Source organism: Thunnus albacares, chromosome 3 (assembly GCF_914725855.1).
Source record: "Thunnus albacares chromosome 3, fThuAlb1.1, whole genome shotgun sequence".
In the NCBI taxonomy this organism is placed as follows: domain Eukaryota; kingdom Metazoa; phylum Chordata; class Actinopteri; order Scombriformes; family Scombridae; genus Thunnus; species Thunnus albacares.
Window position 1 is genome coordinate 34,209,347 of NC_058108.1, and position 15,527 is coordinate 34,224,873.

At 38.1% G+C, this 15,527-nt stretch overlaps 2 protein-coding genes across 2 annotated transcripts in view; one reads left to right on the forward strand and one right to left on the reverse strand.

The window, feature by feature from the left end:
- Nucleotides 1–823: 823 nt before the first annotated feature.
- Nucleotides 824–10,605, reverse strand: mrpl45 (mitochondrial ribosomal protein L45). Its single transcript, XM_044340502.1, has 8 exons — nt 10,499–10,605; nt 8,782–8,977; nt 7,164–7,281; nt 6,889–6,987; nt 6,715–6,763; nt 6,462–6,611; nt 4,976–5,149; nt 824–1,391 (listed from the first exon to the last, which is right to left on the reverse strand). Exons 1-8 carry the CDS (start codon nt 10,559–10,561, stop codon nt 1,293–1,295), a joined length of 948 nt encoding a protein of 315 aa, XP_044196437.1. The 5' UTR covers nt 10,562–10,605; the 3' UTR covers nt 824–1,292.
- Nucleotides 10,606–11,783: 1,178 nt separating this feature from the next.
- npepps (aminopeptidase puromycin sensitive) overlaps nt 11,784–15,527 on the forward strand; it is a 28,449-nt gene continuing 24,705 nt past the window's right edge. Inside the window, exon 1 of the mRNA XM_044340315.1 lies at nt 11,784–12,124. Within this exon, the coding sequence (XP_044196250.1) occupies nt 12,002–12,124 (123 nt within the window). The 5' untranslated portion in view covers nt 11,784–12,001. The remainder of the gene's footprint in view (nt 12,125–15,527) is intronic.

A 15,527-nucleotide genomic window follows, 5' to 3' on the forward strand; every position in this document is an offset into this window, starting at 1 on the left:
CATACATGTTTGAGCTGAAATCCGATCTGAAATTAGGCTGTTTGTGGTCATGCGTGAACAATTTGACATCATCACAAGGAGAAAGGAGAGGTAACTTTGCAAACCAAGCATTCAGAACAGGCTAAGGCCCTGACTTTTGACTTGAAAGTAACATTTTTCATATGTTCACCTCAATTTTTGTTACTTTAACCATGTTTAACATAGAAATCCAACATCATACCAGTATAAAAATGACTGATTTTGTGAAAAATCACAAAAAATATGTGATGTCCCCTTTAACAGGCCTATATTTCACACTCTGAGAAGGAAAAGTAATATTTTAAAAAGGCTCAGAATTGTTAGTCAAAGTTTTAGATGCAAATGATTGTGACTTTTTAAAAGCAGCATTATATTGGAAAAGGTCTTTAGGTGGATAATAATTACAATGTTAACAGTAGTCTGTATTGATGTAATAACCATCTCCATGCCAGCAATTGTGTCAGTTTCCTCAAATGGTGGCAATCATCAGCACTTCAGCTGCTTCAGTGTCATTCAGTCCCAAACAGCTACAGTGACTCGAGGTTTCTTTTATCTCATTGTTAACCACCGCGCCAAGTTTTTTTGTCAATGGAGTGACCTAGTTTTGTGAGCATCGTTGCATGTTTGTGTTTTTGAATGAGCGTGCTGTAATTTGTTGTCACGTAAAAAGAAAAAAAAAAAAATGTTGTAACACATCCCTTGATTTGCAGAGAGAGAAACAGCCTATGTTCTGTTCTCAGTTTTGTATGTATCTTCTATGACAGATTATTCTGATAAAAGAAAAAAAAAATCCACTGAAATCTACTGGTGTGAAGAAGAGCAGATGGGACACTTTATTTTTGTATTTCCCCCCCAAGGTCAACATGCAGTATATTCATCACAGAAATAAACCATGCAATTTCTGGACGTCTGTTTATTATTATTTTCTTTACATGTACACATTAAATTAGTCTCATAAAAAAAAAAAAAACAAAGTCTTGAAAGGAGTTGGTTGAATCCAGACTGTTATGTGGTGATTTGCTGCAGAGTAAGAAGCAGTTTTATTGGCTACAAGACAAAGCAGTTTGTTCATCCTAAAACTCACCTGCTGCTTCAACGTTTTAACAGCCAACAGCACTTTTCAAAACAGAAAAAAAGCCTCCAAAGGAAGCCTGGTTTCCTGCCAAAACGGACTAACTAACCAGCCACAGCCAAATTTTAAACAGCATTTGGCCCGTGACTGCTATTAATGTCCAACTGTGGTTTTGAAGAAAGGAGCAGTGCCACCTGGTGGTCTATTTATGCCACTGTACTGCCTCTGGTTTGGGAACTTCATAGTTGAGGGCGTCAAACTCTTCTCCTGGCTTCAAGGTTGGACCAGGAATCATAACAGTCTGAAAGAATAAGAGGAGCAACTTTAGAAAAATAAATTAAAATTAATATATCTCCCAAATTGTCTCATATTACAGATAAATAAAGAATCTCTCATTAGTGCCATCCACTCCACATGTAATGTAACAGCATATTTTGTTACCAGTGGACCTTGACTGCAGACCCTAATGAGAAAACCAGTTTGCAACATTCAACACTGTGGGAAGCCAACGGAAAATAACAAAGGACGGGTTCACAATGTTTCAAGTTTGTCTTAAAACAACAATCAGGCACCCAAATGAACACTGAAACAGGTTTTTCTTGCTGTAATCATTCCTCCTGTTCATACTGACTATTAGAAGATCCCCTTCAAATGTGCTTACACTGTAAATGATGGAGGATAAAGTCCACATTCCTCATTTTGAGCAAAAATGCATTTAAAAGTTGAAGCTTATATGAGACTTCAGCAGTCTGAGTTGGTCACATCAAGTGGATATCTGACACATTTACAGTCTTTTTAGCTTCAGTGTTTCCCTGTTGAGCTGCGGTGGAAGTATAGTAACAAAAAGAGGAACTTTGGCACTAAAAAGACTGTAACATTGAAAGATATCTACTTGATTTGACTCATTTGGATGCTGAAGCTTCATATTAGCTTCACATAAACCTTTAAATATATTTTTTTGCACAAAAGGAGGACTGTGGATTTCCATTGTAAGTGCATTATGAAGGCATCTTCTAATGGTCAGTATGAACTGGAGGAATGATTACAGCAAGAAAATTCAATGTTTCAATGTTCATTTGGGCTCCTGACTGTTGTTTTAAAGACAGACTTGAAAAATTGTAAACCCGTCCTTTACTTGCCAAAGAAAAACCAAACACCTTCCTTTATTCTTTTTCTTTTATATCACTGTAGATGTTTCCCAGACTTTTTTTTAGAATAAGGAAGTATTCGCTATTTACTTTGGATGCTTTAAATTTTACGATTACCAGTTACTGCCCATAAACACAAGAGCAGTGATTGAGCTATGATGTAAAAAACTGTTGTTTTTTTTGTTCTTTTGTTTCACAGCTGGTGAAAATGCTCTGCTTTCATTTGTCCGTTGGCTCGACAGGTTTTGATTGACAGGCGAAGGAGCCTGAAATAACCACAGAATTAGAAGAGGTTTGGTGAAGCTAATTTTAGGATATCTGTAGCATATGTATGTAAAAACTGCCATTGTTGATTTGAAAAGTACAGAAAATGTAAAATAATTTACTTACAATTATCCTTTACTTAACATCATCCATGTTTTTCACTGTTTCTGACAAACACCATTTGAGATTTATCTTGAGACTTAAAGCGTTCTGTTATAGTTAATTAGATAATTAAATCTCTCTGATTTTCTTGTTGTAAATAAATGATGGGAAGAAACTTTCTTCTGTCTTGTGTAAGAACTGGCCATCATAAAGCAACTATGAGAATAAAGACGTCTCCAGTAGAGCTGCAACTAACTTACTTACATTATCGATTAATCTTGATAACTGTTTTGTCTATAAAATGTCAGAAAATAGTGAAAAATATCAGTTATAAAGGTCTTAGAGTCCTTGGTGATGTCTTCAATTGTCTTTTTTTGTCTGATCAACCATCCAAAATCCAAAAAATATTCAGTTTACTATCTATCTTACTATGTATGACACAGAAAAGCTTAAAATCCCCACATTTGTTTGCAATTTTTGCTTAAAAATGCATTGAAATGATGATCACAATGGTTGGAGATTAATTAATTGATTAATTGATTACAGCTCTGGCCTCCAGCAGACTGTGTCCCCACTTTTATGTTTATTTGACAAACACTTTTGCAGTAGCGCTGATGGTAAAACTCTGCGTTTCTGTCAGAGAAGCATCTGTCAGGCTCCATCTGTCAGGAACATCTGAGACACTGCAGAGGCTGAGTCACAGATTTAAGGTGATTACGCTCTCTACGTTTTGCAGCGATGCGTGTAATGCAAGTCATCTTCTATTCTGGTCTTGCAAACAGAATGACATTACAGTGTGAGGACGAGCGCAGACACTTAACACGACCTCGGGAATTTAACGGGACTGTGTTTATCCACCGACACGCACGTAAACTTTAGGGAACAGATCACCAGATGATCCATGTGGTTGAGGTCTGAACCCCAACAACACTAACCAGCACATCTCCTGTGTGTTACTTGAAGCGGATAATCAATATTTTTCATAATAACAAGCTGACAGTGTGTAACGTGTTGGTTGTGGCTCGTAGTGATGAACCTACAGAGAATAATCAGTGACTCTGCAGCTCCTCTCGGCTTTACGGAGCTTTATAGTGAGTTTCAGCTCATTGTTTATCTGTCTGGTTGCAACTTTACTGTTTTGGTTCACTCTCAGCGCTCTCATAGCGTCGTTTTCGGCCACAGCAGGCAGCTGGTTTGTTGCAAGAAGCTCTAAAAAGCAACTGTACACAAACGGCAAACAGACACAGTTAGCTGTAGACTAGCTGGTGAACATAGTGGAGCATTTAGCAGCTAAAGAGTCAGATATTTCCCTCAGGAGTTGGTAGAGAGTAAAAACAGAGCTAAAAGAGAGTGAATATTGGACTTATAATCACAAAGTGGACAGAAACACGACTCCAAATGAACGATAATGTTGTAAATAAGCAACTGTTTGCTAGCAAGCAAAACATAACGGTAGCATGATGCTGTTAAACTGCATTGTGTTATAATACAAAGTGTTTCTAATACCTTCATTGATACAAACGGGTTCGGACAAAATATCAGAAGCAGTTTCAACAAACAATTTAACGTTTTCGGCTACATTAGGCAGCTGTTTCGTTGCAAGAAGCTCTAAAAAAAACCACTGTACACAAACTGCAAACAGACACAGTTAGCTGCAGACTAGCTGGTGAACACAGTGGAGCATTTAGCAGCTAAAGAGCCAGATGTTTCCCTCAGGAAGTTGGTGGAGAGCAAAAACAGAACTAAAAGAGAGTGAATAATGGACTTATAATCACCAGGTGGACAGAAACACGACTCGAATGAACGATAATGTTGTAAATAAGCAACTGTTTGCTAGCAAGCGAAACATAACGGTAGCATGATGCTGTTAAACTGTATTGTGTTATAATGAGAAGTGTTTCTAATACCTTCATTGATACAAACGGGTTCGGACAAAATATCAGTAGCAATTTTAACAAAAATTATAACCTTCATGAAAGTAGGATTTATTGCAGGACTGTTGAACATCCTCAGTGAAAGACGATGAGGAGCTCAGACGGTTTATTAAAATGATGGGTGAAGTATTTGGGAGATATTTATGAGTCTATTTTATGAGAAGTAATAAAAGCCGTATGGAGATAACGTATAAAAGCATATGTAACAGTAAGGAATGGAAAAATAATTTACGGAAAAAATAATAAAATGATAATGAAAAGCCCGAAACACTAAACATATTTCACCGACCCTGTTCCTGTGGTCATTAAAGTGAGGTATTAACTGTCCGGTTAATAAAGGCTTTTTAATTTCCTTCTGACAGAGAGAGTGCCTTGGACCTCTGCCTTTTTCTTAGTAAAAGATAAATGTTGTCAGTCGGTGCAGAGCGGAGGGTCACCTTAATAATCGGGTCCTTGGCGGGAGCCCAGGACGGCACTATTTTTCCGTGTAACCTCCAGCGGCCGTACGGGTTGACGAGGTGTCGCTCTATGACCAGATACTCCAAGACGTCCTTCGGCTGCTCCTCGCTGCCCAGCATCAGCCTACCGAAGCGGTCGTAGATGGCCAGAGTCTGCAGGGAAAGACGACATAAAAAAAAATTAAAAAAGAAAAAAGATCCATGTGGTTAAGGTCTCTGCTCTGCAGGGAAGCGAGGGCAGCGTTGCAGGTTATAATAATATTACAATTAATCAGTCTTCATCCGAGCAGATTGAGATTAACAGTCAGTTCAGTAGGTTGATGCTGCATTCATGTCCTGTCAGAGTTATCGTAATTACAAGTTTCTCTCTGCTCTCCTTAAATCTCAGTTTAACACGTGTACCTACTAGTTATGACATCACAACTAGTTTGAAGCCAATCGTGGTTCAGTATTCAACTTATAGAAGTGTGATGTGGAAACTTGAACACTGAGAAGGAGGAGACATCAGCAGGAAAAACTTATTTAGGGATTCTGAATTTTTTTAATGAGGGAGAAGTAGGAGATGATGTCATTTTAAGGATTTTAACAAGATAACTGAACTTTTTTTTAAAGTTATTATTCAAAGTAGAACATTTTATAAACATCTTAAAACATGTCCGGAGGGGATCTTTAAGTGTCACAGTGAATATGATGATCATGCAGTCCTGCTAATGGAGCATCATATTTATATCCTCATATTCCTTTTAAAGAAGAAATTTAAAGCTAAGTTTTATGCTAATGAATACTTCGGAGTGATATGGAGATATAAGTAATATGATGTATAAAACCTCTTCTGTTTCGTCCCTTTGATTCATGTTCTACATCGTTTTCCTTTACTGCCACGATTTACCTCCGAAGTATTTTGAAACAAGTGAAAAAAAACAGTTTTTTACTTTTAACAAGTGCCATTATTTACCATGAATCTTTTTGGTTCCTGATCCCTGCATGTTTTTTGGTATGTTTTTGTGATGTTATTTGTCTTTTTTAGAAACCTTTTTATTTTTTTCTGCTGTCATCTTGACCAGGACTCCCTGATAGCAGAAATATTGTATCTCAATAAGACCTTTCTGGTTAAAAAAAAAAAAAAAAAAAGATTTGTTATCATAAAGAGCAGTAGTTCATTATTTAAGCAATGTTATTTTATTAAGTCATTACCATTTCACCTGAAACACTGTACAAATATCAACTTTCTCATTGCTGTTGTTCTTGTATTTGACTGATGAACAGAAGTTTACAGTGAGATTATTTTCAGTTTTCATGTTCGGATGTGATTTTAACTGAACTTGTGCTCAAAACTGGACTTTATTCTTGGCAGCACATTGTTTAGAACTACTGGAAACAGTATCTGTATTAATCATATCCAACAAAATGATATTAACACACATTTATAGAAAAAAACTATAGTCCGTTAACACGTGAGTCGTACCTGTCTGGAGTGCATGCGGACCGTCACCTGGCCGTACAGGTTGCCTTTACTGATCATGTCAGGGCAGCGGGCTTGGACCACTTTGGGCGCCTCCAGGGATTCGACGAACCTCCAGCGGATCGTCTTGTAGCGGTTCCCTCTCGTCATCTCCTGAACACGAGACAGAGGGAATGATGGGAGTTGTAGTGAGACACCAAGAGCAGTAAATAGAGGAGACACTGATGAAACTGAATGAAGGCTCTTCAGGACTTACAGGGTAACACCTCTCCGTCACCAAGGAGTGCAGTTTCTCCTTGTTGAACCTGAAAAACAAAACAGCAGGTCGGTCTTTAACTCTCACTTCTGTTACGAATGTCTCACTGTAATAAACAGAGTGAGAGCGGCTGTCAGCTGGCCGGTTGAAGTGTGAAACAATTGGTTTTCTTACTGCGTCAGGGCGTGGTGAGCCTCGATGAAGATCTCTTGAGCTCGCTCTGCAAAATCCTTCGTCGTGAACTGAGAGTCGTGCTCTTTGATCTTACGGATCCTATGAAGACAACGACACAAGACTTTTACATATTTGGTGAAAAGTTGATATTTTTGAGGTGAAACAGATATATTTCCTCCAAAACAAACTCCACTCTCTTCTGTAGAATCCAGATGTTTGACAAGAAAAAAAAACAACAGGAACAACAAGATAAGGACGGAGAGAGACGTTCTTACGCTAGCTGTGTGGTGGCGCTCTGTCGTATCTGTTCGGTCCGTTGTTTCAGTCCTTCTTTAGACAGAGTGGAAAGACGAGCGTCGCCCTCGGGAGGGATGTAGGCGTCGAAGATTCCCGCTGGTGAAGACAGCAGACAGGACTGATCAATAAGTGTATACTCATGGAGAGAAACTAGTCTCAATAACAGTGATAAATTAAAAATAAAAATAAAAGCAAGATTTACAAATATGTGTGACGATTTGTTGGTTATTTATGATGTTCATGAATGCTTTGTTCAATCCACAAACACCAAACAATTTGAATGAATGTAGAACAATTTTACAAATAAATCCATCATAACTTGAATTAATATATCAGTATTTTACATATTGAATTTGATAAAGTTAAAGCTACATGACACCAGAATATTCCACATGAAACTACTTAGTTAATGATTGTCTAATCACAGGGTGACGAGCTTTTTAATATTTTTAGAAAAACTCCTTTCCCCATTTAGAAATTTGGCATGAATGCATTAAAAAGCCAGATGTCCGAGTTTTCCATCAGTACTTAAACGCTACATATGTTGTATATTGTAGCAAATGTAACCCGATACACACACATGTAACAAGCTGTAAATAAATGACAAATCTATGAACTTGAAGTTGAATATTTATACACAATATGTAGATTTTAACTAATTCAAGGAAATGTGATGACATCATCCCATCATGGCCTCTCTTCACTGGCTACAACGGTTTTAAATTTGACTAATTCCATTCAAGGCTAAACGGGTTCTTGCTACAAAATACATTTCTGAAGTCCTCACCACTTATAAACTGAATCACAGTCTGAGGTCGTCCGGTGAAGGATCTCTTGGCTGTTCTTAGATCAAGGTCGGCAGCTAGAGGTGACGGAGGCTTCGCTATCGAGGCCTCCCGACTCTGAACGCCTCACCAGAGGAACTCACCACCTCAGTTTCAACCTTCAAGTCTCTTCTCTAAACACACTTATACAATCTACAGCCTGCTGTTTAATTGTGTTGAGCTGACTTTAATATTTACTGCGCCTGCATTTTGAGTGGTTTTGTTTGTTTGTTTTTATTTGATCCTACATTTTATTCAAGCTTTCGGTGTTCCTTTACTCCGTGAAGAACTCTGTAACTATTGTTTTGAAAAGTGTTATACAAATAAAGTTATTATTATTATCATCATATAAAAAATGGTGATATTTATTGAAGTTGTGGTGTATTTATCTGTTTGTGGATTGGACAATGCATTCCTGAATACCATAAATTACCCACAAATCATCTTACACATTTGTAAATCTTGTTTTTATTTATAACACACACACATATCACCATTATTGAGACCGTATTGACCAACAAAAGGAGTTTTAATGCACAAATGCTGGCTGACTGATGACGAGCGGCTCCACACTTCGCAGCGAATGTCGACTTTATTCGTCGACATTCACGGTGAAATTCAAAAAGCTCCATCATCAGTTCAACGTTTCTACTCCTCTATCTATCTTACTGTCTGGTTCAGCCTCACAGAACCATTAGCGAGGAGCCTGGGAAGAGTAGTTGTTTCCTGAGTTAACACGATAATTATCGGGTTTTCAAATGATCAATATTACCAGTGCAGGAAATGTTGATGGGCCTCTCAATGTACTGCTGTCTGAAAACGATGCCTGCCGTCTGGGCCTTGGCCTCCAAGTTCTCCGACCTCGTCCCCTTCAGCCCCACCGCCGGAGGGATGAAATATCGCTTCTTGGTCCGGACCGGCAGGAACAGTGGGACGGGATGCCGCACGTCCAGAGACGTCTCAGCATTCTGACAGGAGGAGGGAGAATAAATGTTTAACCATCATTTTCAAAATTATTATTTATCTCCGTGCAACATATAGTCACTAATTTTAGAGGCGTATAACCGACACTGCTAAGTATCTGAGGGTTTTTTAAAAAAATTCAATAAAGATATACTGGCCAATTGTTTACTTACATAATTTTGGCATTTTTTAACATAAATAAATAAAATTTTTGATAAGCATGTCTTATGGTTTAGAGCTGGAACCATTAGTTGATGCCAGAAAATTAATCGGCAACTACTTTGATAAGCAATTATAATTGTTTTTGTGTTTTTTTAAAGCAAAAAACACAAAATATTTGCTGGTTTCATCTTCTTCAATGTGAGAATTTGATGCTTTTCTTTGGCATATATGATAGTAAACTGAATGTCTTTGAGTTTTAGACTGTTGGTTTGATAAAACAAGACTTTTCGAGACGTTATTTCTTTGTGACACCAAAGAACATAAATATAGATCGATAGTTTTATTTACTCAGGGGAAACCAAATATTCACATCAGAAGCATTAAAGTGCTGCATAAACTTCTGTCAGTCACTGGAATTTGATTTCCCCACCTTGGTCCTGATGATGCAGGACGACAATCACCGAGTTACCTTTCAGTCTGTATAAACTTCATGTTTACTCCTCTTGGTTTGTTTGTAAAAAGTCAGTGTAAACAGGAAATGGATCAGAACTACAGGTGTGAAAGCAAACTAAGAGACACTGAGCTGCATTTAAAGTGATTTCCAGTCAACTTTGAACAACCTGCTTTTGTTTATAGTTTATTGTTTATATGTGTCAGATATCCACTTGATATGACTAACTCAGACTGCTGAAGCCTCATATAAGCTTCACATCAACTTTTAAATGACTGTGTGGACACACTGTGGATTTTGGCCTCCATCACTTACATTGAAAGCACATTTGAAGGATCTTTTAATAGCCGGTATGAACAGGAGGAATGATTACAGCGAGGAAAACCTCTTTCACTGTTCATAAGGACACCTGACTGCTGTTTTAAGACACATGAAAAAGTGTGAACTCGTCCTTTAAGAGTAAATGAATGGAAATTTTGAAATATAAATATCTTTCTTACATACTACCTCTTAATTATGCGGTAATAAGCCAACATTTTGACTGACTTACCATCTCATAGTTCAGTGTCTCCTAATTTTGACTTAATATTCAATTCGACTTTGTGACTTTTCATGAGTATTTTCATTATAACGCCAGTTCTTCCATTTCATTGATCCAGTTCAACATTTCATCCTACTTTTTTTCCATTTTTCCTGTCAGAAACATGCTCCCACGTATCTGTGTGGATGTTATTGTGCTTTATGTGTCTTAAAGGACAGTTTTTCTCCTCCTGACAGTTAGCTAACATGAGCTAACGTTAAGCGACTTCCGGTCAGGACTCTGTGCAGCTTTCATATCATGCAAAAACAAACGAGCTGCTTCTCCTACAAATTACACGTTACATATATTAAGTGTCATTAAATGTCTCAGTACCTTCAGACTGCTGCCTGTCGCTCGGTGAAGGGCTACCAGCGTCCTCCTCATGTGCATCGCCATCTTGCCACTTCTTCTTCTTATTCTTCGTTTTTATTGGCGGATCGCAAACCAACTTTAAAAGTGCATACCGCCACCTACTGTATCAGAGGGTGTAGATTCATGTATTCATTCATCTGAATACTGATTGGTCTATAGAAAATTAAAATAAAAAATCATTTTAAAAAAAATTAAAAATTAGACCCAATTTCTATTTCTACTATTGGGACTTATTCTGAAGTATTGAAAAAGGCCTAAAGCTCCCACTTTCATTGGATGGATTGATTTGTTAACTACATCAATGTCCTGTGAAATGATATATGAGAGATATATAAATAATTAAATATTGGAGAAAGTCCTTGTTTTTCTTATGGTTTCTTATTTTATCTCTGATTCCAGCTTCTCAAATGTGAATATTTTCTGGTTTCTTTATTCCTCTGTGACAGTAAACTGAATATCTTTGGGTTGTGGACTGTTGGTCAGGACAAAACAAGACAATTGGGTGGAGCCGCAACAATTTTCGTTATCAATTATTCTGTTGAATTATTTTTTTGATCGATAGGTCAGTCGTTCGTTCGTACTGTACCAGAGTAAATGTAATTTTAGGAATTGAAAAAAGATTTAACTTTTTTGTTGAAAAACCATATCAGACACAAATTATTATTCAAAGTATTTTTATATGTCTTAAAACATGTCTGGAGGAGATCTTTAAAGTCCCCTTCCACTCTAAATTATGCTTTTCTTCTTGTTCCTACAGTTAGATGTTTGAGCTTCAGCTTCACTGTGCATGATGATGTAAGTACAGTATTTTGTTTTTTTTTTTACATTCATCTGCTGAAAGTGGAAAGCATGGAAACTTGAAGCCTCCAGTGCACAAACACTAAATTCATAGATTCTTTTTAATGAGGGAAAAGGAGTAGAAGCCATTTTAAGGATTTTCTTGATGAAAAACCATACTAGACATACATTATTGTTCCAAGCAGAGTATTTTTATGTGTTATTACCGTTATTACATATGTGGAGGTGATCTTTAAGTAGGATTTTTCATGTATGACTTGTACTTGTAATAGACAATTTTTTACATCGCTATAAATTGCACTTTTACACTTGTAAAGGATCTGAATACTTCTTCCTCAACTGATAAGATTTTATAGTAGTAAAATTGTTTTTGGTTGCACACTTGCACAGCTAATATACGCATGACGTTTGGCAAGTAGCGCTGAAACGTGATGACGTAGTATGTCTGTAGGGTCGACGTTGGTTAAGTTGAGTTGTTTGGGCTCCGAGCGGAGAGAAGAGTAGCTGGCAGTGCGGAGAGGGATACATCTCATACACAGAGTCGCCTCCTGCAGTCCGTGATCACCCGTCGAAGCCCGTTTTTTAACCAGCTCTGTATTGTTAACATCCAGAGAGTTACACACAGAACCGTATTCGTTAGCGCAGCCGGCCAAACACACAGCAACCATGCCCGAAAGGAGGCCCTTCGTTCGGCTACCGACTGACGTTTACCCCGTCAACTACGGCTTGTGTCTGAAGCCCGACCTCATCGACTTCACTTTCGAGGGCAAGCTGGAGGCGGTGGTGGAGGTATGTTATACCGGATTGTGAAGCTACATACATTTGTCAGTGCATGACGGGGATGTTGTTATGTAATCTGACCAGCTAACGTTTACTAGCGAGCTAATTGTAGAGCTGATAACGGCAGTAGCAGCCCGGGTTAGCTGGCGGTGTTGGGCATGTAGCTGTCAGTTGCTAACCGAGCTAACCACCCCTGACAAGACTGCTGACATGGCTCATAGTGGCTGTAAGAAACACATAGATAAAAATATAACAGTTAGGCACGTATTTCAGCGACTAGCCGCACGCTAATTGAAGCTAACTAGCACAACAGTCCTGTATGGAGCAGACTTGCACTCTCATGTTAGCTTAGCAGCTGTCTGCTAACAGCTCCTGAAAATGCGCTCAAGAGCAGTTTGTTGTGTGTCACCAACGTTAACTCATTGTGACACCAATGCACAGTGGTGGAAGAAGTATTCAAATGCTTTACTTAAGTAAAAGCACCAATAACAGCAATGTATAAAATCCTACTTAAAAAGTGCATAAGTATTAGCAGCAAAATGTAGTGAAAGTATTAAAGTAAAAGTAATGGTTTCAAGAAGAAGAAGGTGTTACTTTATTGATCCCCGTGGGGAAATCGATCCCCTGCATTTGACCCATCCTGTGCACACACACACCAGGAGCAGTGGGCAGCCGCAGTGCAGCGCCTCGGGGACCAACTCCAGTTCTTTTTGCCAGTGCCTTGGTCAGGGTTACTGACAGGAGTATTAAAGGTGCAGTGTGCAGAATTAAGTGGTATCAAGGGGAACGGACTTGGCAGAAGTGGAATATAATATTCATGAGTATGTTTTAATTAGTGTATGGTCACCTTAAAATGAGAATCATTGTGTTTTCGTTAGCTTAGAATGAGCCTGTTATATCTACGTATGGAGCGGGTCCTCTTCCATGGAGCCCACCATGTTGCACCGCCATGTTTCTACAGTTGCCACTAAATCCTACACACTGGTCCTTTCAACCGTAACATACGTGTTTTTGATGGTGGGAGGAAACTGGAGCACCTGGCGGAAACCCACCTAAACACGGGGAGAACATGCAAACTCCATACAGAGAGGATCTGGGATGGCAGATGTATTATTACATATGACATCATAGATTATTAATACTGAAGCATCAGTGTTAGAGCAGCATGTTACTGTTGTAGCTGCTGGAGGTGGAGCTGGTTTGAACTACTTTATATACAGTTAGCTAGTTTAGTCCAGTTGTTCCTAACCTAGAGGTCGGGCCCCTCCAAAGGGTCAGCAGATTAATCTGAGGGGTCGTGAGATGATTAATGGGAGAGGATTGTGTCAAATCTTCATCTGAAAAGTAACTAAAGCTGTCAAATAAATGAATTGGAGTAGAAAGTACAATATTTCCTTCTGAAATGTAGTGGTGTGGAAGTATAAAGTAGCATCAAATGTAAAGTACAAGTACCTCAAAATTGTACTTAAGTACAGTACTTAAGCAAAATGTACTTTTCCACCACTGGCTGTCAGTGGCTGGATGTGTTGGTCGTGGCTCATAGTGATGAACCTACAGAGAATTATCAGCGACTCTGCAGCTCCACTCAGCTTTATAGAGGTTCATAGCAAGTTTCAGCTCATTGTTTAGCTGTCTGGCTGCAACTTTACTGTTTTGGTTCACTCTCAGTGCCAGAAGTTATTATAAACAAACATTGTGATTGGTTTTATTAATCAGATATCAGTGAATGAAGTGAAGTAACCTGGTCGCTGGCTAAAGCTCACTGAGGTTTGCTGAATCATGGCAACATCATGTCGCCCTTCTCACCCTCCACTTCACGCACACATTCAGTTCACTTGAGTTAAACGTTACATACGAATCTACTAACACTGACCTGAGCATGAAATGGAATGATTAGTTGTTATCAGAGCAGCTCTAGTTAAGCAGTTCTTTTTAACATCCCTTCTGGGTCAATTTGATATGAAAACTGCAGCCTAACATTGGTTACCCCTCAGCTGACTTAAGCTGAGGGGTAGACTTGAAAAACTGGGTTCACAGTTTTTCAAGTCTGTCTTAAAACAACAGTCAGGTGTCCATATGAACAGTGAAAGAGGTTTTCCTCGCTGTAATCATTCCTCATACTGGCTGTTAAAAGATCCTTCAAATGTGTTTTTAAATGGAAGTGATGGAGGCCAAAATCCACAGTGTGTCCACACAGTCATTTAAAAGTTGATGTGAAGTTTATATGAGGCTTCAGCAGTCTGAGTTAGTCATATCAAGTGGATATCTGACACATTTACAGTCTTTTTAGCATCAAATTCCCTCTTTGTGTTTCCTTGTTGAGCTGTGGTGGAAGTATAGTAACAAATAGAGGAACTTTGGCACTAAAAACACTGTAACATTGAAAGATATCTACTTGATTTGACTCATTTGGACGCTGATGCTTCATATTAGCTTCAGATCAACTTTAAATACATTTACATTTTGTCCCCCATCACTTCCATCGTAAGGTCATTATGAAGGGATCTTCTAATGGTCAGTATGAACAGGAGGAATGATTACAGCAAGAAAAAACATGTTTCACTGTTCATTCGGACTCCTGACTGTTTTATGACAGACTTGAGAAATTGTGAACCCGTCCTGTAATAGTGAATCAGTTGGCTTGTTGATACAGCGGGCATAACAAGATATTAGCCTCTATATAACTACCACATAAAACAAACAAACCAGCTTTCAGTTTATTTCAGGATTTTGTGGTCGCAGCGTGTAAATTGCTCTGTTGTGCGAGCGCACCTGTCAGCTAAGTGGTCTAACACCTGTACCTGTCTGTAAATACTCATATTATCAGAGTATTCAAGACAGACCACATCATGATACATGGTTCAAATGTGTAAAATAGTAAATACTAGCTTTAAATGACACCTTATCCAATGGGATATAAACTGCTTCACTCTCAAGAACAGATGATGGTAATAAATTAATAATAATAAAATAACTAAACCTCCATAGAACATGAATACAAACCTGTAAAACGAATAGAACAATGTTTTGTCTGAGCAACAGTCATTGTAAACTGAACATTCAGTTGATTATCTTTCTGTCAGTTAATCGAGTCATTGTTTTGGCACTAAACTAAGTGAAAGTTGGCATTGAATGCTTTTTGAAATGACAATCAATTTCCACAAGTATGTTTTGGGGGTTTTGGGATCAGTATATCTGGTATTTGATCGACATTAATACTGAAACATTTAGAACAACACCTAGCACAAGGAGTGTGTGTATAGGCATAAATTTTATGCTGGAAAATAAAAAAAAAAAAAGCAAGACCATTCAAAATATAGTCAGCCAAAATATATTCATAGAACATATTCAAATAAGTTCTGAATATATTCAAACATTCTGTTCTTGTATTAATCATTTAAATGTTTCCCTT

Excerpts from the sequence above, each read along its gene's own strand:
- mrpl45 (XM_044340502.1), bottom strand. The coding sequence starts at position 10,561 with ATGGCGATGCACATGAGGAGGACGCTGGTAGCCCTTCACCGAGCGACA. Across the intron at positions 6,764-6,888 it reads GCTCACCACGCCCTGACGCA|GTTCAACAAGGAGAAACTGC; the intron begins GTAAGAAAACCA and ends TTTGTTTTTCAG. Across the intron at positions 6,612-6,714 it reads TGACGGAGAGGTGTTACCCT|GAGATGACGAGAGGGAACCG; the intron begins GTAAGTCCTGAA and ends TCTCGTGTTCAG.